The 24003-nt window shown below is 41.4% G+C and overlaps 1 protein-coding gene across 3 annotated transcripts in view; it reads left to right on the plus strand.

Annotated features, from left to right (window-relative positions):
- Positions 1–24003, plus strand: part of LOC106961324 (nuclear receptor coactivator 3-like) — an 80284-nt gene that overhangs the window by 43388 nt on the left and 12893 nt on the right. For all 3 annotated transcript variants that reach the window (XM_015054983.1, XM_015054992.1, XM_015054975.1), the window contains exons 2-10: positions 1050–1137; positions 11253–11360; positions 13483–13643; positions 16028–16128; positions 17018–17192; positions 21192–21374; positions 22336–22422; positions 22524–22664; positions 23456–23603. In XM_015054983.1, the coding sequence (XP_014910469.1) occupies positions 11272–11360; positions 13483–13643; positions 16028–16128; positions 17018–17192; positions 21192–21374; positions 22336–22422; positions 22524–22664; positions 23456–23603 (1085 nt within the window). In that variant the 5' untranslated portion in view covers positions 1050–1137; positions 11253–11271. The remainder of the gene's footprint in view (positions 1–1049; positions 1138–11252; positions 11361–13482; positions 13644–16027; positions 16129–17017; positions 17193–21191; positions 21375–22335; positions 22423–22523; positions 22665–23455; positions 23604–24003) is intronic.

Below are 24003 nucleotides of genomic sequence, written 5' to 3' on the forward strand. Positions count from 1 at the left end.
GAAGGGTCATGCACTTAACTAATCCTGACCTTTACCTTGTGCTTTTGTGGCCATAATCCTTAAACCTCTACTGTAATCCTCAAAAACTACATCATAGCTGCAGGAAAAGCTATTTGGTCCCCACATTCACAGAATGTCCCCAAAGTACGTATCATAGAGAGGTCTGGACCCCTTCATGATGTAAAAACCAACCAACATACACACACACACACACATACGCACACAAAAATATTGATGCGCAAAGACAGATGAAGATGAGCGTTCCTGTTGGTGTGCTTCATGGATGACAGGGTGTCATGGAAACGCCCAGTGTTCTCATGGTTACGAACTGTTTACCTCTACGGAATAGTCTCTTGTGATTGTTCAGACAGAACACTTGAGCTACTGCAACAACTCAGTCTAGCCAAAATACACAGGCGAACACACTCCGGTTCTTATCGGGATCTAAATGGGCACAAATTGGTCTGTTATATGCTACTGGGATTAGCGCTGCAATTTAACCTAATAGTTTGCTGCCAGGGTGGGGGGTTCTACTTTTGCTCTTGGGTCCTTCAAGCGCAGATCTTTGACATCAAGTTCTTGAAGTTACCATTCCTCTTTTTCTGGATCTGTAGGGCTTGTTTTAGATGAAAAGATACAGAGGTGCTCTCTGTTGATTGGCTGGTTTTTAGAAGTGCCACTTTCAGGTTTCAGCTGTGTGGCTTCCTGTAAAAGTTGTGTCTCAGCGTCACTTTTTCTGTGTGTAGTTGTGCGTGTGTGGTCGGGCATTTTTGTCTGGTGAGTGGGAGTGGTCTGGGCATCAATGCAAATGAGCAGGAGCCACAGTGCGTGTGCTCTGCACCCGTAATGAAGACAAAAGTGCATACAGATGCTCTCTCATAGTTCCTTACTCATTAGGGAGCTAACACAGCCTCCTGTTTGGTTTTTTTTTTTAATGCTTCTGATTAATATGGCTGCTGCCGGTTATTCATTAATACTGCCCTAATGAACTTACACTGGTGAGCGTGAGAGCTAAACTTTTCCTGCATGTTTTTCTTTTTTCTCTCCAGAGTCAATTGATCAACCCAGATTGGAGAACACCCCCAGAGTGAGGGGAGGGGGCCATCTGACCGTCTGTCATCTTGGCGCCATCACAAGGTGGGCTAACATCCTGTATGGTTGGCATGGTAACGGCCTGCTGGGTTTAGGATGAGCCGCTTGTCAGACTCAGTTTCTTGTTGTTGCCACATTCTTGCAACATCCTCCTGACCTGAACACTGAAATTCGGAGAACACTGCATGTTTTCTTATGCGGATGTTTTGTTGAGATGTTATTTGTTTTTGCTTTATGTTTTATTTTTGTTTTTTTTGTTGTTTTTTTTGCATTTATGCTTAAGGTCTAAATCTTGGGTAGCGGAAGAGCTTGCTTAAAAAAAACTGATGGGTTTTGTGATAGGAAAGGAAAGAAAGAGAGTTGACTACTTTCAGACAGTCGAGAGAATGAGGAAGGAGGAGGAAGACAGCAAGGAGACAGAAGGAGAAATCAAATTATTCTTTGTGCTCTACCTGCCACAGAGGCTGTAGGAGAGCATTAATCTCCCCCCTCCCCCACCCCACCCTCAGTCTGCAGGTAACAACAACACACACACACACACGCACACACACAGTACTGTACCCAGGCTTCACCAAACCACACTTTCTCTTTTGCTCATGTGCGTTCTCACACAAATGTTCCTGCAGACATGCTGCTGTTGCACAGGCAGCAGGAGTGACGGTGGGAGGGTTGAAGTTATTTGGAGTGGGGGAGGGCAGTGAGGAAGAGGAAAATCTGAAAGCACTAAGAGTTCGGCAGACGAGAGATGGAGTTTTTCTACAACCACTAAAACTAAACTCACACAGTGTCTAAAACGTGTTCTTACAGTTTGAACCTTTTGTGGCGTTTCAACTACGAATTTTAATTTGATTTTATGTTGTAGAACAATACAGAATAGTGCCTAATTGTTTATTAGAAGGAAAAATGCTGAATAAATAAAAATAGATAAATAAGAATCTGAAAAACGTGGAGTGTATTCAGCCCATTTGAGCCGATCAGTTGGTGAAACCAATTTTCACTGCAGCTGCAGATTTTCTACCACTTTTATACATTAAAGTTGCAGTATATAACTTTTATAAAAATATGTTTATTTGCATATTTGTTAAAACTGTTACCATGTCATGACAGAATGAAATGAGACAGAAAATCTGTGAAAAGATTGATCTCCTCCACCTTTTCCCAGTGCTGAAGAAATGTAGTGCTCCCAGACCAAAAACAACCAACCAGAGCCAGGAGGCGGGACTCAGCGCTGTCAATCAACCTCACGAAAAACAAGTTATCATTACAGAAAAAACGTTTATCCACCGTCATCCTTGGCTATGCTAACTCGTCTTAGCATTCATGACAGGCTATGCTAGCTGCAGCTTAGCAGAGAGCAAGCGGGAGGGGAAAAAATAGATGAGCAGCACCAAACAAAATGGTGATTGACAGCGCCAAGACCTTCCTCCTGGCTGTGATTAGTTGTTTCTAATTAGCACTGGGAGAAGGCAGAGGAGCTCAGTTTTTTCACGCATTATCTGCCTTCTATCATATCGTGTAAACATGGTGACAGTTTCAACAAATACTTAAAAAATGTTTCTTATAAAAGTTACATACTTCAGCTTTTACAGACAGAAATGTTTTCCTGTTCACCTTTGCAAAATAGACGAAGAGTGTCTGGAACAGCACATTTCAAGTGCTGCCAAAGATTCTCTGCTGAACTTTGACTGGGCCATTCTAATGACAATACTCAGCCTCCCAACAGGTTTTCTTCACTTTCCTGTTCCTGTTGAAGAAAAGTTTTCCCACTGCTTGATCCTGCCACCAGAATGTTTCACAGTTTGGACGTTATTTAGGGTGTCACCTTTCTGTCAATGCTATCTTGGCATTACTCGTTGTATTCTGGCTAAAAAGTTCACATTTGGTCTCGTCTTATCAGAGCACCTTCTCCCCATGTTTGCTCTGTCCCCTGCATGAATCGAGGCAAACTGCAAACAGAACCTCTTATGGCTTTCGTTCAACAATGCTCTTCTTCTCTCTTCTTTTATAAAAGCCAGATTTGTGAAGCTCCATGGTCACCATGGGCCTCTCGGCTGCTTCTCGTTTTAAGGCTTTCCTCATCTGTCCTGTGAGTTAAGGCAGCCGACCGTGTCTTGGCAGGTCTGGAGTCGTACCATACTCTGTCTATGCTCTTATGAAAGATTGAGCAGTTCTGTGTGAGATTTTCAAAGCTTGCGATGTTGGTTTATAACCTAAATCTGCTTTAAATCTCCCTGGAGTTTTATCTTTTTTATCTTTGTTCTTCAGGATGCTGATTGTTCACTAATGTTCTCTAATAAATCTTAAAGGCTCTCAAGGCGATCTTGAATTTTTTTATAAAATGATTGATGTTATTTAATGTGTAAGCAGTTTACCCCCCCAAATCAATTGTATAACTTCGGGTGCATTCACAGCAGCCCTCCTCAGTCTGCTTTAATTAACTCTAGTTTGTTTGCCTAGCAAGTCTGGTTCGTTTGGGGAGGTTTAAAAAGAAAAGGAAAAAAAGCAAACTCTGGTCCACCTACTAACCTCAGTTTCTGTTTGGTTGAAGTGAACTCTGGCGCAGCTTGAGTCCATATGTGAATGCCAAGTGGACCAGCATTCACATATGCAGGAAGTGAACTATAGCGCAGAGCATTCTGGGTAAACACAATCAAAACAAACCTATGTGTCTAGCGCTAACGGGAGAAGTGATTTGTGGTCTTTCGCCAAAGACAAAAGAGAAATCCTAAAACTGCTAAAATCTGATGCTACTAATTTTCTTTTACATTTCGTGAAGAATTAAGTCGCGCTCATGACTTCCTCAAAGGTTTTCATGTCGATTTTCGGTGCAGCGCCACCTCAGGTTAGGGGGGGGAACAGGTGAAATGGTTTCAGTGTGAAAGCAAATCATACCAGATGAGAATGCAACAAATGTGGTAATTTGAAAATCAGGTGTGAAAACATTCTCCCAATTTTTCCGACATCCATACTGATGATGAGCGAATGTAATCTTCTGACTGAAAACATATTTAAATTTTCTTTTTCTGGTTGGATAAGTGGTTATCCTTAGAGACACATCGCCAGTGTGAGTTCACATGTCCAGACCGGGGCTGTGCGCCTCTATTTTGCCATCAGATATTATAAAAGAGCATCGGACAAGCGGCTATTTGCATCACTTATCCAGTGGTGTCCTTTCTCTCTCTTTCTCTCTGTCACTTTACCTCTTCACCTTCCTGCCTTTTGTCAGCAGCAGCCTGCTCTGACCCTGCTGTCTTCTCTGTTTTGTCAGCTTTAATGAAGAGAATAGAAACGGATCCATTCAGGAGTTTGATGCCTCCCAGCATCTCGGTTTCCTCATTTCAGTCAGTGGTGAAGCTGTCAAGCTGTTAAAACAGATCTTTATTTTCTAATTAAATTAAACTTTCTTTTATGAACTCGAGCTCTTTTGTGTTCCTCAAAGTGTAGGGGCCTGAATGAGGCGTTTTATGATCAGGGTGGGAATTCCCTAGAGGTTAATAATGATGTTCAGACAGGAATAATCCTTCCTTTGTTAATGAAGTTCATGGTAGGTTGACTGTGGATCAAGGTGGCGTTAGTTGCTCATGTTTTCCTCGTCTGCCCTCAGTAACGCTCTGCTTCGTATTCTTGTTTGTTGCATTGTTTCAGACATCCCCCCACGTACGCCGTGACTCACTCTGCTGTGGGAGTTCTGTCGTCTCTCAGCTGTGTTTTCTGTCTCCCCAAAACCGTAGTTTTGCTTTTGCAGCCGCCGTTCATCCATTTTGATTCTTCGCTCGCCGGTGATCTGCTGCTCGTCGCTTTTTGCAGTGATTTGTGCAACAACGCGCTAAAACGTGAAGTCAGGAACAACCGCCTGATGTGACTGAAGAAAACTCTCTCCACTTGAATATTTGCTGTTTAGCATCCATTATATGAACATGCAATACTTTAGGATTACTCCTTACACATTTTAAAAAGCTTTTGGGTAAAATTATTGAATGCATTCGCAAATTTGCTTTTATTGTGGCACTGGAGGGATTTGGGGACTTTCTTGCCTTCATTTTGTTCAGACTTTAAAACAATAATCTCCCATTGCACATTCTTGATTGTCAAAACTTTAGCATACAAGATATTGGATTTTAATGTAAAAGAATTGAAGATAAATTGGTACCAAATGATAATATGGGATGTTTAAGGAACATTTTACTACAAAGAAATTATAGAACATTAACGTAGAAATGAAGCAACATGATTTAATGTCTGTAAAGAGCTTAAATCTAATTTCTGTAAACACTGGAAGCTTTTAGTCATCCTCTTCACTTGTGGCAAGATAAACTTGGCTCCTTGTCAAGTGTCAAGCCTTTCTTCTTGTAGTTGTAAACTTTTTAAGTGTTGCTTTGGCTCTATTGGCAAGCTAAGGTGAGTTGTGGATTTTCCCTTTATTTCCTGTCATAAACGATCAAACAAATGCTATATCATCCAAATATTACCTCAGTAAACAAAAAAGCAGTTTTCAAATGATGATTTTATTTATTAAGGAGAAAAAGCTGCCCAAAAAATCCTGGCCAGGCTTGAGAACGGAGAAGTTTTTTACACTTCCTGTCAGTCAATCATAGAACACTTTGCATGCACAGCATGGGCAATATAAAGTGCTTTGCATAAGATAAAAAAGGTGGCGATGTAAAGTAAAATAAAACGGATCAGACCTGAAGCCCGAACTCAACTTATGTAGCAGGACAATCATCTAAGCACACAAGCAAATCCACCTCCTAATGGCTAAAAACTTAAAGTTTTTTAGTGGCCTAGTCAAAGTCAAGACTATGTGGCTGAAATAAAACAGCTCTTTGACCAGAATGATGTAAAAGACTTATTGAAAAAATCTTTATGCCACAATCAGTCATTAAGTTTAGGGCTCTATTACTTTTTCACATATTAAAAAATAAATAAAATTGAAAGCATCTGTTTGTGTTCACCTCAATTATCTTTGTTTATTTGTCAGAAAGTGAAAAATGTTTTTACAGCGCTGTATGCTTAGAAAAATTAAATTTTATGCTAAAATAACATTTGAAAGCTAAAATGTTAAATAATAAATGGTTTTAATTGGTTTTGAGGAAAGTAAAAACTGTTTTTTCCCCCACACTTAGGCATAAAACATGTTCATAAAGTTATTTGGATCAGATAAACAGGAAATAAATATAAATATGCTTCTAAAATTATACATTGACTCTCAATGAAGTGTCATTTTCATCAAAAATGACCAAATTTAAGTTATAGGTAGGTTAGAAAACATGAATTTTTAGGGCAAATGGGCAAAAATAAAAAGTTATTTTGGATCATTTGGAGTATATGAGATTTATGAGGCAGTTATTTTATTTTGATCATTTTCTCCAGCTTAACCTTTAACCTCTGGATTGTGAGCTTTAGCTGGACTCCCAGGGTCACTGTTGGGTTTGGATCTTTTAGCTTTAAACGTGGTGTTGACACATCGGTGTTGATCCAGTGATTCTTCTGACCTGGAAAACACACAGGTCACAGCGGAGGTCGTGACCCCGGGGGTCAAGATCAGGCTTGAGAGTCAGGTCAGAGTTCATGGTTCACGGTTCAGAGCCATTAAATACGCTCTAACTTTTTGCAGGCTGGTATATTTGCTGTTGTCTTTTCTTACCATTGAAATCGTCACTTCTGCAACAGACTCTCCTGAAAACAACCAAAAGTGTTAAAAGCAAGTTTTGTGCTTAAATTTTAAATTTAGCATTTTAACATCATTTAGACTTTTTATCCTTGGCCAGATTTCTAAATAGTTTTTACCTCCTGATGAGGTTTTTTGTCGAATTGAACAACAAAAATTGTTTTCAGTATATTTTCCATGCACCATCGTATTGGAACTATTTTATATGGGTTTTGTGAATATTTATTCGTGGGGTTTTTTTGTGCACATTGACCTTTTTTGACATGTTTTAAGTGTTTTGGGTGGGAGGGTCTCTTTTTAATCCTGTAAAAAACCTTGTTTTGCACAACATTGTATGAAAAGTGCCTGACAAATAAGTTTGAATGATTCGAGCCTCTAAAAGCAGCTCTGATTAAGACCTTTAGCATTCTCGCTCTGCTTGATGCCTTTATTGAATCTCAACAATGTGATTAAACCTCCAAGCTCGCTGAAGAAGTCAATCTTATCCAGTTAAGTGGCTCTTGTGTCTCTCTTCTTTTTGCACTTAATTCCCACCAAGACCTTTTCCCCTTTCATTTCTTTTTTTACACCTCTGATGTCCTGCTGGGTGTGCTTCTTAGCATTTTTACCTTAAAAGACTCCCCTGTTTTCCTTATGTCGTCTAAGGATCTCAAAAAGAGAGAGATATAGTCTGAAAAGCAGCAGGTTTATATGCAGAATTGCACTCAGACAGAGCCAGTTTATGCAGAAGTTTGTTCAGCCCCATCAGAAAGCAACACCACACCCAAACAGGGACCAGTTTGGATTTTCTGTGACATAAATTTTCCATGCTGATGCTGGAAATTTCCTGAGGACATGGACGGGGGGTTTCTGAAGTCATTCAGCCATCTGAGGAAAACTTGGCACTTAGTAAAGTTTCCTTAACTCTTCTGTTGCGCTTATCCCAGCATGGCACCACATATGTGGAGGGGTGTAAAATCAGCCAGAGGATTTTAGTTTCACATGCATTTCGGATTCTTCGTTTTACTGCTGATCCAAACAAGCAGCTCCAACTTGGAACCGCTAAAGTATTCACATCTCTTGAAACTATTCACATTTTCTCACACTGAAACTTCAACCTTTCATGGATTTTATGTGATAGACCAGCACAAAGTGGGAGGAAAGTGATGCATGCTTTTTAGATTTACATATAAACATCAGTCTTCCTATTTTGGTTTATTGGAGAATAAACAGCATTACAAGGACCAAAAAAAAAAAAAAAAAAACAGCCCAGCACAGCAGACAGGTCAGGGAGAAAGTTGTGGTAAAGTTTTCAAGCAGAATTAGGTTCTGAAAGCCTGTAAGCAGAAGACTTCCCCTCCGTCGTTCATGGAAATCCCCCACATGGTTTACACCTACTGGGATTTGTAAGCTGCTGCCTTAGCAGCACTATGCTGTGGGAATGTTTCTGTTTGTTTGTTGTTTTGTTCAGAGTTGATGAGGAACTGGACGGCGCCACAATAACAAATTTTACTGGACGATAAATTGTTCCAGAAATTATTGTGATAAACGATTATACTGTAGCTTTGAGACAATTTTTGAGTAATATATCGATAATGGCATCACTGATAAACATACGTTTCTGTACTGGAGCTGGAAGATAATGGGCAAAAATATCAGTTAAAATATAGTTCTACATTGTAATTTTAGCTTTATGCCTTTTACTTTATTACTGTTATAAAACCGTGAATAAATTGTGGAGTACTTATTAATTTAGAACAACATTTAGCTTTATACTTTTAATATCGGAGCAAGACCTGAGAAACTCCTTTTAGCAACCGAGAGCAAGAATCAAACGTGGAGAACCAACTTTTAGCTTTATACTTCACTAACCAAGAACAAACTTAAGATTCAGAGAATTATCTACTACTTATTCTCATTAAACATGGGGAACCAATATTTAGTCTTCTTGTAGTTCTTCTTTGTTTTGTTTTTTGTTTTTTTGCTGTTACTCTTACCTTTTTGTCTTTTTGTTTTTGTTTTTTCGTTTGTATTCTTTCTAATTCATGAACTACCTTGTTGCTATATGAATAAAATTACCTCACCTTTCCTTACCACTCAAAGAAATTGAAGGCAATTATGCTCCACATTTTTTTAGACTTTTATTTGGTCTACTACATAAAATCCCAATGAAATATTTTATCACTAGTGGTTGTAACACGAGAAGAAATTGAATATGAACCTGATCAACCATCTCATATTTACAGGCTGCATCTTTCCGTTTACATTTAACTGTATGTGATAATTATTTCCCATTAGGCCCAAACTTAACCTAAAACATGCAGTGAATAAATTTGAGCGAATCAAGCTGAGGGACTTCCTTTTACCTCTCCACTCTATCCGCCCACTCGATTTTTAAAATACCATCTTCATGCCCATTCCTATTTTCCTCCTGCTGCCCTCGATTCTGCCATCACCCTCTCCTGTTTCCCCTCTGTGCTCATCTCACCCCCCCACAGCGCTGCTGCATTGTACCAAGCGCAGCCCCTGCTGCACCCTCTGCCACCAGGCCCCAATGCCTGTAGCGTGTAATTGACTTTCTCCCCGTGCTGGAATAAGCGGGCGGCCTGCGCCAGGCTGGAGGTGACCCATTTCCCTGGGGCATTCAGCAGCCTCCTAATCAACCATTCTCTGGGGCAGCCTCATTCACTCTGCAATTAGAGCGGCTCCCCCTTTGAGAACTCCATCAATAGGCGAGCGGGCAGGCGGGCTTGATCGGTGCAAGAGCAAAGGCAGAGTTTTTACTCCAGCACTTTAAGTTCTCAATCCTCTCGACTTTGCGCCTCCTCCCTTTGCTTCTCGCCTTCTGGTTTTGTCTAATGAAGAGCAGCAGAGTGGGAGGCAGGTAGACAGGAAGCAAACCAGGGGTTTAGACAAGAGGCGATGCAGGCAGGTAGACAAAGACAGACAGCCGGTCTGATGGGAGGGACTCCAGGGAACGATTAAAGCAGAAATCTGAAAGAAACTTGTGGAGGAAGGGACGGGGCAACACTTTTGAGAGTGCACAAGTATACCCTTTTGTCACCAGGCCAGAAAATGCTGTGTTTTTTATTCAAGACATACATAGTTGCATGCAAGAGGGATGCAAACAATTTATCAACTTACTTGCAATACTTTTGCGTGGGAACACAAACTAAAGAAATTCCCAATGTTCCCTCTGTGGCTGCCGTGTTAATATTTTATAAAGACGTCTATGTTAAATTTTCTGTTTACTCAGTCAGCATTTAATACAGCTGACACAAAATAATGCTTTATTTTAATTCAGCATACTATGAAAAATTCAGCCCTCTTCAATGGCAGTCGACAATCTTATCAATTAATCGTCAGCTGATTGATAAGGTCAGTTCATAAATTGATAACTTGCATCCCTAATGCCTGATGTCTGAGAGTTTGTCCCAGAAAGAAAGGTGTGTTTAGGACCTTGTTGCCAAAGAAGACAAACTCAATTACATGGCTTCTTGGGCTCCTCGTATCTCCCATGAAGGAGTCAGAGACGACGCTGCGTGATGATTAAATAACGGCCTGGCATCTCTCCCCTGTTGCTGGCCTGATTTGCCATGCGGCGGAGGCAGTCCTCTGGTCACAGGATAACCATGTAATCAATGGAATGAGAAAGCTGCGCTGGCTGTGAAGGTTAAGAGGGGCACTGATGCGTTCAGCGCTCTCTGCACCGCACACGTGCATCTAAAACACACTCCAGACGCTCTGGATGCTCCACACCTCCCTCCTCCTCCTTTCACCTGCTTCCTGTTCCTCCTCTCTTTCTTTATCTCTCTCTCTCTTGTTCTCTCTCTGATTATCCCTCTGGTTTTTTTCTCCCCCTATGCTTCTGCTTTCCTGTCTTTCCTCCCTCCTACCTTTCCCCAGAGTCGGCTGCTGTCGCCGTGGCGAAGCAGGTGACCAATCAGCAGCCACTTTCTCACTCCGGCTTCTCCCTCCCTCGCTGATATCTTCCACTCCTTCCCTCTCCTCCTCTTTTTTTCAATCCCATCTGCGTATCTTCCCCACAACCTTTATCAGCTCACTTCCTGGAGACGAAGAGTGATGCATTATGGGAGAGAGACGCCTGTCTGACGGGGTTAGTTGTGCTTATCATCAGAGACACTGCTAATCCGGTGTGTGTGTGTGTGTGTGTGTGTGGACTGAACTGATGAACTCATGAATGCACGGGTCCACACACACCAAACATAACCTCACATTCTCCACTCAGTAGCAGCAGCAGGAGGAGGAGGATGCTGACGAGACATGTTTATGTTCGTCAGTCGCTGCCAGGAGAATATGATTTGCATGATATAAGCATATTTCCCCCCTTATGCTTTTGCTGCTGCTGCGGCTGCTGCTTCACAGTCGTGCCTCGTTCTACATGACAACTGTCTTTCTTCCCTTCACAATTAGCAGAGTATCCCCGTCTAAAAAGGCTATAAGTGACCTTATAATCCCAGTAATGTGTGTTGCTATTTCGTCTTCCCCTCAGGTGCTGATATGTGCACACGATGAGCGGACTGGGGGACAACTCCATGGAGCCTCTGAGCTCGGAAAACCGCAAACGCAAACTGTCCACTTGCGACACGCCCGGTCTGGGGTGAGTTCATGGCGTCGGCACACGAGGAGGGGGGGAACTGAAAGAAAGTGGGCTAGTGGGTCAGTCAGCGGTTGCTGGAGCCTGCTGGACCCAGACGTGAACAGAGTGAAGTCTGCTGTGATGGGGAGAAAACCCAACCAATGGGAAGACTTGGAGCTTCGAGCTGAGAAAATGTGGCTGGACTGAAAGATCTCTGATGGTTTTTAAAGTGAGATGTTTCCAAAACACAAGATCTCACATTTTGGTTTTTCTTAATCAGTATTTTTTTTCATTAGCTGTATCACACACTATTTCTTATTTTTAGATTGCTTAATTATATAAAGTATACATTATATTGTATAAAAAGACAACAGGAATTACCAATATTATGTCTATTTCTTCTTTTATTAACCAAGAACAATTGAGGGATTATTGTTTGATTTCTTCAAATTCAGATCTTTGGTTTTCTATTATCTTTTCACTCTCACAAACATAAAAAATAATACATTAATTAGTTTCTTTTTGTGTATCTTCTCTGTCCTCTCAAACCCCCAGTCAGTCTTGTTCTGGTTCTGCTGGACGTTTCTTCCTGTTAAAGGGAAGTTTTGCCTCTTCACTGTCGCTACATGCATGCTTGGTAGGATGAATGGATGTAAAGTTAACGACACAATGCAGCTCATCCAGAAGGAATAAATGCAGCTAAATCAGTGCCTTAATGCAGTGTTTCCTTGGATACAAACTTTAACTACTTTGAATAAGTAGCTTTCTGTTCTGCTTGATAACTCGGATCAATTGGAACGTGTTTTACTTAACGAAGAGCCACAAGAAGACATTTGTTGTTAATTGGCGCTAAATAGATAAACTGAATTAAAACGAATTGTCTTTCTGTTGGGATGATGTCATGACACTAATTTTAGTTTCCTCAGCAACAGGGGAGGTGTCTTCCAAAATGAATGGCTTTTTCCAGAGTTGCAAGGTGTAATCTGGTTTATTTGCTGCTTTCTGAGTAACGGCTTCTTCCTCTCTGAACGGCCTTGCAGTCCGTTTTGGTACAGGACTCATCTCCTGCAGATAACGATACAATCTCAGCCAGTTTCCTAACAAGGTCTTTTTCCTCTTCTTTGGGGCTGACATGCACATTTTGAAGCAGGAAGAAGTGATCTCTAAAACTCAGAGTCCCTCTCCTCGTGTTTATACTTAGGTAAATTGTTTTAACAGATGGGACGTGGCTTCTGCAGGCATCTGGAATTTCAACCTGGAGGTGACCCAGATTTGTGGAGATCCACAATCAACTTCCCTTTTTTTGTGATTTTATTTGATTTTCTCCATGATGAGACAAAAACTAGGAAGCGTGTTTCAGGTGTCGCCTTGAAATCTTCCCACAGGTGTGCTGCCAATTAACTCAAATGTTGTTACATAAGCCATCGGAAGCATAACGTCTATAATAACTTTGGCTTAAATAATGTAATGTCAGACTGGGAGGGAAACATTATTTATACGTGGTATTAAATCCTAAAAATTCATACGGCTTATAAAATCATCTGCAATTGAGAGCATCTGGTTAGGTTTGTTTTTGTAAATATTTTTGAGAGTTAAATTTACAAAATTGAGGCCCCTAACGAACATCAAATCCAGACTGTCGTATTTTGACAAAAATGTTAGAATTTCAAAATTTCTTTCTGCTTCTGTAACTTCCTCTCTTTGTTACATTTTTAGAAATATGTTCTGATCGCTGAAGAATGAAGAAATTCTGATTTGCTTTTGTTCAGATTATTCTTCAAAGAGCCATTCAGATTCAATGGCACCATTTCATTTCATTTCCTGCTTTTAAGATGCTTTTACCTGTGTTGTTCACACATCAAGCCTCAAAAACAGAACAGAAACCTAAAGTTGCTAAAGGAGAAGCTGGTTAGCGCTAACCTCTTCTCGTTTTGTGGATGCTATAAAAATGGAAATAATCATATCGACGCCATCTCCCGTCTATAACTTAAAGCTTTTTTTTCAAAACAGGATAAATTTACCGACTTTTGCATTCTGCTCTCCTTGGGAAGCAATCAGCGAATGCTTTCAAAGTTATGAGGTGCACTGAAAATTACAGAAAAATGTAGCAATGGCTCCAATCTCTGTGACTCGTCTCCTGCAGTTGTGAGAGGAAGCGTCGGGAGCAGGAGAGCAAGTACATCGAGGAGCTGGCCGAGCTGATCTCGGCCAACCTCAGCGACATCGACAGCTTCAACGTCAAACCGGACAAATGCGCCATCCTCAAAGAAACGGTGCGCCAGATCCGCCAGATCAAGGAGCAAGGTGAGCAGACGCCCACGTCTGGAATCGCAGAGGCCGCACAAACGCACTCCTCTGAGCCCAGGTGCAAGGACAAGTCAGTCATTCATCTCCCACAAATTTCACAGCTTTGACTGTTTTGGGTGGCGTTTGTGTGCGTGTATGATGATGAACAGCTGTGTGCGGCCCTCGCCAGGGTCTGCCTAATTGGATGTTTGCAGGTAGACACATGGCTCCCCGTTCTTCAGATCGGCCAGGTAATCAGCTCTGCTGCAGCTGCTGTTCTCTCAGCTTCTGATCTGGTACGTTTCTGCCGTTTCCTGCAGCAGCCACATGGAAAAGCTGCCGGCTGCAACGTTTGCTTTGCAGATGCTCCATTAGGGAACAGATCAACACCACACACACGCCTCTTTTCACATTACAACCACAAAGTTCAGCGTAGTTTGTTTGAGTTTTAGGTGACCAGAAAAATAGTGGAAAGAAAATTCTGCAATTAATTTCAATGATTAAACGATTATTGAAATAATCGTCAACTAATTTAGTAATCCATTAATCATTAATTAAACAAAAAACTGTATAAAAAATACATAAAAGTTGCATTAAGATAAAAACACCTGTGTCTGTAAATATGTTTGAGGTAAAATTCAACAAGTTGTATAATTTTATCTTCACTTGGTTCAGATTTATAAAATGTTTTTTGCATTTTAGGCAATAAAATGCTTGAATTCTTATTCAAAACATTTGATTGATTATTTATTTGCATGTTTAACATACTTCTAATATTATATTTAAAAGAAATACCTAAGTGGTTAAATGACAAGTCTGTAGATTTTGCAATTTTCTTATCCAATTAATCATCAGAATAATCGAGGGTTTCATTGATTACTAAAATAATTGTTAGTTGCAGCCCTAAAAATAAGACCCTCTCTACTATGTTACCCCTAAATTTACAGCTCAGGTGGAAGAATCTGTAAGCCAAACACCTTTCAGTCATCTACTCCACAAACCTTTATGAAACTTTTAAACAAAACCTATGTTTGAACTCTGCAAGCATGTGATAGAAGGTGCTCTGATATCACATGCTCATATATGATATTTTTGGGTGAAACTGTGACCCTGAACTCACCATCCAGTGCTAAAGGAATGTTTTTCTTCTGAGTTGATGGGTGTATGGATGGAGGTAAATGTAAGGCAGGGGAAACCTGCGAGAGGCTGCAAGCAGCCTGAGATTGCTGCAAAGGTTCACTTTCCACCACAACAGGGATATCTTATTACAGTGTGACAAAATGTGCAAAAGTCCCAGGAGAGTGAATATTTTTACGTGGCTCTGGATTGGAGCACGTGTGATATTTCCTTTCCACTCAGGCTGAACTACTGGGAGACAGCTCTGCTGATTTCTCTTGTTTCTGCTGGGGCTCAGTCAGTCAGCGTCTTCAGCCTCAACAGGAAGGGGAAGAGGCAACGGCCGGCCCTGACTGGCTGCTGACAGGTTGCCATAGTTACAGGAAGTGATGACAGACACAACACGGGCGTTGAGGCTCGTCTGGCCGCTCGATACCTGTTCGTTTCCCCTCCGCGTGCGCTCTCAGCTGCTCAGTCTTCCTGTTTCTCTGAACTCCATCGGTTCTTCTCTGGTTTCCTGAAATCATGTCTCGTCTGTTTAGCTGCACGACGAGGCTGGTTCAGAGCATTTATCTCCCATGTTTCTTGTTGTTTTTTTTGTTCCTCCTCTCTCTGCTCATCTTACTGAACTTCACAATGCCTAGTTGTTTGTGGTAGTGTCCTCTTTTTTACCCCCTTTGTGTGGATTTCTGTGCCTCTTGGGAGCTAATCAGACAGAATAATTCCTGTAGTCAAGCAGCCGCTGCCTCGCTCTCACTCCAAAAGCCCACATTTACACAACAACCCAACCACTATTAGTTTTTCCCAGCATCGCCCCGGACCTCTCTTTCTTCCTTCCTTTTTTTTGTCTTTATATATCCCCCCTGGATGCCCCTGCCTCCCTCCCTCTCTTGGTCCCAGCTCCATTAATTCAGGTGCCTCAGCTCCTGCCCCTGCACCATTACGGCTTCTTCCACAGCTCCTCTGGCTCTCTCCCACTCCCTCTCTCTCAGACAATCCCTCACAGTCTGACACTGAATATAAAGCATGAGGACAGCAGCTACCTGCTCCACATGCTCCTCTGACGGGCTCCCTGCAGAAACCTGCCTCTGTCCGTCTCCCTCCTCACCTGTAGTTTTAACCCCCACCTGCCTCCCCCTCCTCCCTGCCTTAAAAAAAAAAATTGGAAACTGTGGAAGCACTGCCCCCTGCTGGTCAGTCTAGGTAGTAAAATGCTAAAGTTTTGGCTTTTTCAGGGTTTTTCTTTTTCTGTTTTTAAAGACTTTCCTCTGCTTTCTTTCCCACAGGAAAAACTTCTTCCAACGATGACGACGTCCAGAAATCAGACGTGTCGTCAACTGGTCAGGGGGTCATCGACAAGGACCACCTTGGGCCGCTTCTACTGCAGGTGAGTCCGGATTTGATCGAATGTGCTGCTGTTTTTATCTGTTGGTGATGATGATGGTTGATCTTCTGTCTCCACGCCAGCAGAGTCTGTTTGGGTTGGTCATTTATCGTATCGTTCATCATTTATCGTGATTCATTTCTTATCGTGATAGGAGTTTTGATTTATCATTTTCACTACAAATTCTAATTAATGATGTTTAATCCCCCTGAAAAACTGTCTGAGATTGTTAGTTTTAATATCTTCTGCACAGTTTGTTCTATTAGAGCAGGGGTCCCCAAACTACGGCCCGCGGGCCGGATCCGGCCCGCCACGTCATTTGGTCCGGCCCCCTGAACAATACCGGATCCGGCCCGCCTCCTCATACCAGAGAGCATTCAGTGTTTTTTTTTCATATATTGTATTTTCCGGTTTATATGTGGATTTTTCTTCAACCACCAGGGGGGTTCTTGAGCAGATGTGAAACTAACTTTCCCTCAATGGAATATATACCAGTCAGTCCCAGTCACCGTTTCACTCACGGTTTTTTCCATTTGCATTCTGGGTAAAAATCTATCTAAAAGCGCGAATGTCTCCTCGTCCCCCCCCTCTCCCCCCCCTCCACAAGAATTTTCTAAGGTTTCTTTCTCCAAAAACTAAGACCGGCCCCGACCAGAAAAAGGAACAGCTATGTGGCCCTCGCAGGAAAAAGTTTGGGGACCCCTGTATTAGAGTATCAATAAATTTGGAAATATGATTAAATGTAGTTACTGTTATTTTACTGGTGTCTCAAAGAACCACATTACAAATGGAAATGCTTTTTCCATTCATTTCCATTTATACGGTTAACTAGAAACGACGTTATAAATATTTCTTATCGTCACTGTTTTCATTGTCACAATAAAAATCCTAGGCTCTGGACGGCTTCCTGTTTGTGGTGAACCGGGAGGGCAGCATCGTGTTCGTGTCCGACAACGTCACCCAGTACCTGCAGTACAAGCAGGAGGAGCTCATCAACACCAGCGTGTACAACATCCTGCATGAGGAGGACCGCGAGGACTTTCACAAGAACCTGCCCAGGACCAACAGTGAGCAAACACACACATATGTGAATATGGGACAATTTAATTCTGAATGCTTTGAAAATGTGTGTGGTGTACCACAGGGGTGTGTGTTCAGATCAGTTTTTTTTTCAAAATGTAGAGCAACTTTAACATCTAAAAAAATCTCAATTAATAGTTTCTGGGTAAAGTAAAGCAAAACCTCAGACAAAAATGGAAGATTTTTATGTAGAAAGTACCTAAAACGCAATTCCTGAGTGTGTCAATCAATATCAAAATTTGCTGGAAAATGTTAAAAATGTTATATTGAGAAGAAAATAATAATTTCCTTACATACTTTTCTTTGATGTAGCCATATTGAAGTTATTTTGTAGAGGTGTGGGTGAACACTTACTATTGCAAAAAGAGCAGGAAAAATTATGCATAGTCAAATTTGAGAATGTAAAACAAAATCTAATCTGGGTTTGGATGAAATTGTGGAACATTTTAAAGAAATTCTGGAATTTCTTTAAGATTAAAATGATTATTAGAAATAATCTGGGTGTTTGAAATGGGATAAAATCAGTGTGAGTCCCCTACTCAGTTTTACAGACGTAAATATATTGAATACTGGTGGCTGATTTGTTGTTTTATTTCACCTTCAATAAATCAAACGCTTCACCGCTTACGTTTTGTTCTTACTCAGAAGTTAAAACCAGACGACACGTTCCAAGTCGATAAAACTTTGTGAGCAAATTACTTGAAAATTCACGGTTCTCAGCTCCTCTGTCTAATGAGGAGCTCCTGGGAAGAGCTGCTCATACACACATACACACCTGACAAAACATGCACTCGCTACGCGGATGCTCCCACCTACTCTTTGCTAATCAGGCAGAGCGTAGCGCAGCTGTCTGTCAAACTCAGTGGTCCAGACAGCGTAAAACAGGCCGGGCTCTATTCAGATCCCACTGCTGCCACATAAGGGCTGAAAAACGCACCTCCTCGCTCCCCTCTGCTTAATTCAGCATGTGTTTCGCCGTGATTTGCTCCTTAATATTGTACTTGAGTAAATTCACTTATTTACACCCCCTCATTATTCTCTGTATTGACGTGTAAATGACAGTGATGCATTTTTTAGGGAGCAGCATGAGCGTGTAAGCCCATAAGTATGTGCACTATTTATAATGGCGATTAATTATGGATGTGTGTGTGCTCGGCTGAACCCGCTTCTCGATTAGCTCTGCAGTAACGTTCTCGAGCAGAAGTCGGCTCATCGACTCGGCCGCCTGCTTCCCTGTGCACCCCGTCATTCATTCTCTCGCTTTTCCCCCTCTAACCATCCCTCTTTATGCACTTTTCCTCTCGCCGTCCCTGGTGCCTTCCTCAGCTCGCTCCTTCTCAGCCTCATCCATACTTAATATGGCTGCTTACTAAGATGAATATTGTGGCTATCCGTTTCTCAGGCTGCCTCCCTCTCTGCCGCTCCCACCCTTTCTCTCTTCCTCCTTGTGTCTGCATTATCTTTTTGGCCCATGAATGAAATGCCTTCTCTGTGCACATTCCTGTGGGATGAACACATAGCACAGTGGTTACAGTTGTACACACACACACACACACACACAAACTAAAACAGATTGATGGTGAGACATAGTTAGATGTTGTGTTTTCGCAGTTTGAGAGGTTTGTGCTCCATTGCTGCTTGCTTTTTTTTTTGTCAACGTGACATGTTTCAGATCAGTAAACTAATTTTATTACACTGCAAAAACACAAAATCTGAGAGTATTTTCTTTCCAGTTTCTAGTGCAGATATATTAGTGTACTTGAAATAAGATAAAACTAACTTACAAGAAACTTTTAAGCAAGATTCCTTAATTAATTCCTTAATATTAATGAAGAAACTACTAGTTCCAGTGGCAGATTATTTCACTTACATACATTTTTCCCCACATCATACTATGCACATTATACATTATTTTTTAATCCATATTAGTGAATATTATACTCCTGTATATTGCTGAAAGGTCACTGGTAAGTGATTGTGTCTTATTTCAAGTACACTGAGATATTTCCACTAGAAACTGTACAAAAAATACTCCGTGAGATTTTATTGTTTTTACTGTGTACGGTCCACCACAGACGTTTGGAAAGGACCTGGAGTTCTTGTTGGGGAAGAGTCCAGTTGGAAATGCTTTTGTGTTCACTACAAAGCTGAGTAATCGAGTCTGGCTTTGACTAATTTATGACAACAGCGCTGCTGTTTTGTCAACTCTCACACAAGGCACACTGTCTTTCAGATCGCTCGCTCCCATGAACTACCCTCTACACCTGCCAAACGGAAACCTTTTGCCAGCTGATTTAGTCTCCAGACAAAAAAAAAATCACATTTTGTATGTTTTTATACTTCCATTTGCTTCTAAAAACAACCCAAGTGCTTAAAAGAAAAACTATCCAGTCATGTTTTTGGTAATAGTGTGTTTTGGTGCTGGAAAATGAGCCGCTTCAAAATCCTCCAGATTATTAAATCAGGCTCTGTGCCGTTACCTAGCAACCTCAGCCAAGCCCAGCCCGTCACCTAGCAACCCAAGCAGAACTCCAGCAGGTTTGACGATCTGGTTTTACTGCCTGTAATCTCTGAATAATGGCGGCTGGAAAAGAAAAGTGTCTTGTTGTTGACTCACCATCCAGAAACCATATTTGTCAAGTCTCCTGTTTTGGCCGGGAAACTGCCGTTTTTCACTCACCGCCGCCGTGCTCCCATATTAGTGTTTTCCTGTAAATATCCCGTATTATAACCCCTCACGTTACGTTTGTTCAACCGTCAAAAACACGTCTAAGTTCGACGAGTGTGCACTTTGAAGTCAATAAATTTTACGCTTGACGCGCATCAGACGCGTCAAAATAGCTGTAGGCTGACGGTAAGAGCAAACTCCTTGGCATACGTGTCCTTCAAACTCTTCCACCATCTCCTGCTTATATCGTCTAAATAAATACAACGTTTATTTAACGTGACTCAACGTCACTAGATAGCTCAAAAGCGGGGACATATTTTCAAATGGTAAAAATTACAACTAACTCGACAGTCCAACTTCCTCGCTGATCCTCTTCCAAGCAAGATCCTTTCTATTCCCGTCTCTGTAGTCATAATTTGATTTGTCGGAGATCATAGGACGACAGCAAACAGCGACAATTAGTTTATCCTCCATAGTTGTTGTTGTTTAACGCACCTCTACGCCACATAGCGGAGTCTCTCTGATTGGTCGACGCTCCGTGTCGAGCGACGAAAGTTCAGATTTTCCAACTCCAGCGTTGGACGCTTTGGTTGCATCAAAGGCTTGAAACACTCGAAATGCTTCAAATTTGCTGCACGAAACGAGTTTGGTGTGAACGCACCATAAACGTTGAGTTGGGGGCGTGGCCTGCAGCAGCTTATTTGGATTTAAAGTAACAAGAGGCTCCAAAACAGCTCATTCTGACAGAACTGACCAGATTTAAATCTCAATATCTAAGAATGATTTTTGTGCAAAAAATAAAAATGTAGTGAACTTGTTTTGTAAAAGACCTAACCTAACCTGTTCATGAAAGCACCTTTTAGTCACCGTTAAAGGACATTTTGCTGTCGCTCTCTAAAGTTTGCCTCCTTTTCCTTCTCTCTGTGAAGGTGACCCCATCCAAAAGCATCTGTGTGCATGTGGTTGTGTGCTGTGATGAGTAGTCAGGATCTAAATGAGGATAGATGGTTGCATGTCCCTGGCCTCGGCCGGCGGCAGAGCCACCGAGAGAGAGAAATATTGGAAATCGACGCCTTGGCTACATTAATCCCATGGTCCATTTAGCCAGCCGGAGAGGCTTTAGCTTCTCAGTTTTAGAGACACAATGCTTGTTTGTGGTGGTGTGTGTTTGTTTTGCTTTGTTTGTACAATTGGATGTGAGCCATTGGTGATATTGAATTAAAGGCAGTCGGTTTTCAGCTCCTGTGGTTTTCAGTCCCAGAAGCTTTGGGTTTATTCCTCTTAACTAACTGTTTCTTGGTTTGCTTTGTATTTTTAGTAAATGGCGTGTCGTGGGGGAATGAGGCCACTCGTCAGAAGAGTCACACCTTCACTTGCCGGATGCTGGTCAAATTCGGCCACGCCCACGGCCCAATGGAGGACGGGCCAGGAGGACCGCGCCACGAGACAATGCAGTGTTTTGCTCTCACGCAGCCCAAGGCCATGATCGAAGAGGGAGAAGGTAGGTGGAGGGACCAGTGATGCCCAAAAAGGAGCGACTAGATCCAGAAATGTGTTCCTGCACGTCTGTGACATTGTCTTTCCTCCCACAACGCATTACAATACTCTTCTTGGAAGCCTCACATTGAATATTTTTGAAATAAAGTTGCAAAATCTACTGGATTATTGTTTAAAATAAAATATTTCATTAAAGGTTGACATATGATGTACTCCTTGGTTATGCCCTCATATTGCTCAGAAATATGGGGGAATCCAAATAAAACAACTATTGACATATTAGTTAAGTTACAAAGAGCTTATTATTGGAAACATCTACTAGATCTTCCATTCAAAGTAACACTTTAAAATGTAATAAAAATCTTCCTTCTGGAAGTCATAAATTATTTAAGTTAAAAGAGAGTAAATATAAGCAAGTTAATTTTTGAGAAAAGTAAAGCATAATATGGAATGAATTGAATGATGATCTCAAATTATGTGCTTTGCTTGGTGAGCTTTAAAAGACCCCTAAAATCTAAAATTATAAAAGCTTACACTGTTTCCCTCTACTTCGCTATTTATTTCTTTATTTAAACTTTTTCCTGACCTTGTTGCCTAGTTGTAATGTTCACAAATATCAGCAAAGCAACACACAAAATCCCTTTTTTTTATTTATCACACATAAATTTAAGATTTAACATGTTATGTTGACAATGTAAAAGCTAAAACCGATGGTAGTCATCGCTGGTGAGCAGTGTAGCGATTTAACGCATCTAATGTCACGCTGCAACACGTCTATTTAGCAAAAATTGCCTAATATTTCTTAAAAAACAAATAAGACCTGAAATATGGAAAGAAATCCATGATGATGAAAAATGAGATCATAAAAAAGATGAATGGAATCATTAGAAACACGTAATGGCATTTTTATGGGAGTATAACTTGTTCCAGCATTAACTCCGTCTCTGCTCTCCTTTCCTCCGCAGACCTTCAGTCATGCATGATCTGCGTGGCCCGCCGGGTCACAGCCGTGGAGCGGACCGAGAGTTTCAACACCCGACACGAGATGTCAGGTCAGGAGCTGGACTCTCACTGAGCGGCGTCCAAAAGCATGCTGTGTTGACTCGAGTTTGACCCGTCCTCACTGTGTCTGCCTCTGTCTGCCGTGTCTCAGGTAAACTGATTCAGATCGACCAGAGCTCCCTGCGAGCGTCCATGCGTCCGGGCTGGGAGGACTTGCTGCGGCGCTGCATCCAAATGTTCCTTCAGCACAGCGACGGGCAGCCATGGTCGCACAAGCGGCACTATCACGAGGGTGGGTTCAGACCTGGAACCTCACAGCTGCTGTCAACAACTACAGCGCTTTTTATTTTAATAACTAGAAAACTGGAGGTGCGAGCAAAGAGATAACTGGATTAAGCAGCGACACTGTTTGAGTCAAAAGTTGATTTTGTGGCTTCATTCAGACAAAGCTGAGAGACAAAAAGCTTGGGTGAACAAAAGCTTCAGCAGATAACAGGAAGGCTAAAGAAAATGTGTGTTGTTTGTTTAGGTTTTTCTCCTCTATAACTTAGGTCACACTAATTAACTTTACCATTTCTTGATCACAATTTTATATTAGACATCACACAAAGTGAGTTTTAAGAGGAACTGTGTGCAGTTGGTGGTTTAATAGCACCAAAAAAGCCTTAAAAATCACCAATAGTGTAACTTTTTCAATTCCCAATGATGCTATAAAATATTGTATTCAGCCATGAATAATCACAGGGAAACATAAGTGATGAGTTTTACTTGGAAAACAGATGTGAACTCATAACCAGGTGGATGGTAGGTACTTTTTCAGACTGTTTTAATATTTTTACTCTGCAGCTTTTAAAGTATCTGTTAAGATAGGGAGCATAAACATAGCAAAAAATCTCAAACATCAACAAAACGATCCCTGACTATAAGTAAAGCCTTGTAATATTCACATAAGATGAGCTTTACGCAGAACAGACGACACTATTAATGCGACCCGGTGCCTCTATGTGTGGCGCGTTTACTTTCTTTTTTCGCCCAGCAATGACTAAAGTTTGAGGGATTGTTTTTGTTGCCATTTGTGCGCAGCTTTTCTCCAGGGTCATGCCGAGACGCCCCTGTACCGCTTCTCCCTGTCTGATGGCACCCCAGTAACAGCCCAGACCAAGAGCAAGCTGTACCGGCACCCCATGAGCAACGAGCCGCAAGGATTCATCTCCACTCACCTGCTGCAGAGGTCAGAAACTCTGCATTCAAACAGCTCAGAAAAAATAAGAGACCGCTTAAAATGACCCGCTTCTCTGATTTTACCCTTTATAGGTATAAGTTTGAGTCAAATGAACATTGTTCTCTTGTTCTATAAACTACTGAGAACATGACTCTGAAAATCCAGGATAAAAATTGTATTTATTTGCTGATGCAGTGCCTTCAGACCTCAAATCATGCAGAGAAACAAGTTCATATTGATTTAGAAACAACAATACTAAAGTTTTGACTCGGGAAGAGTTCAGGAATCAATATTTGGTGGAATAACCACGAGGTTTTTAATGGAGTGCAGTGGGCTCTTCATTTTCACCAGAGCTTTACATACAGAGTGGGTTAAATAGTTACATTGACTTGAATATATTTTTGGACAA

This window comes from Poecilia latipinna, unplaced genomic scaffold, assembly GCF_001443285.1.
Source record: "Poecilia latipinna isolate Pla-1442-1.1 unplaced genomic scaffold, P_latipinna-1.0 Scaffold57, whole genome shotgun sequence".
NCBI classification, from domain to species: Eukaryota; Metazoa; Chordata; class Actinopteri; order Cyprinodontiformes; family Poeciliidae; genus Poecilia; species Poecilia latipinna.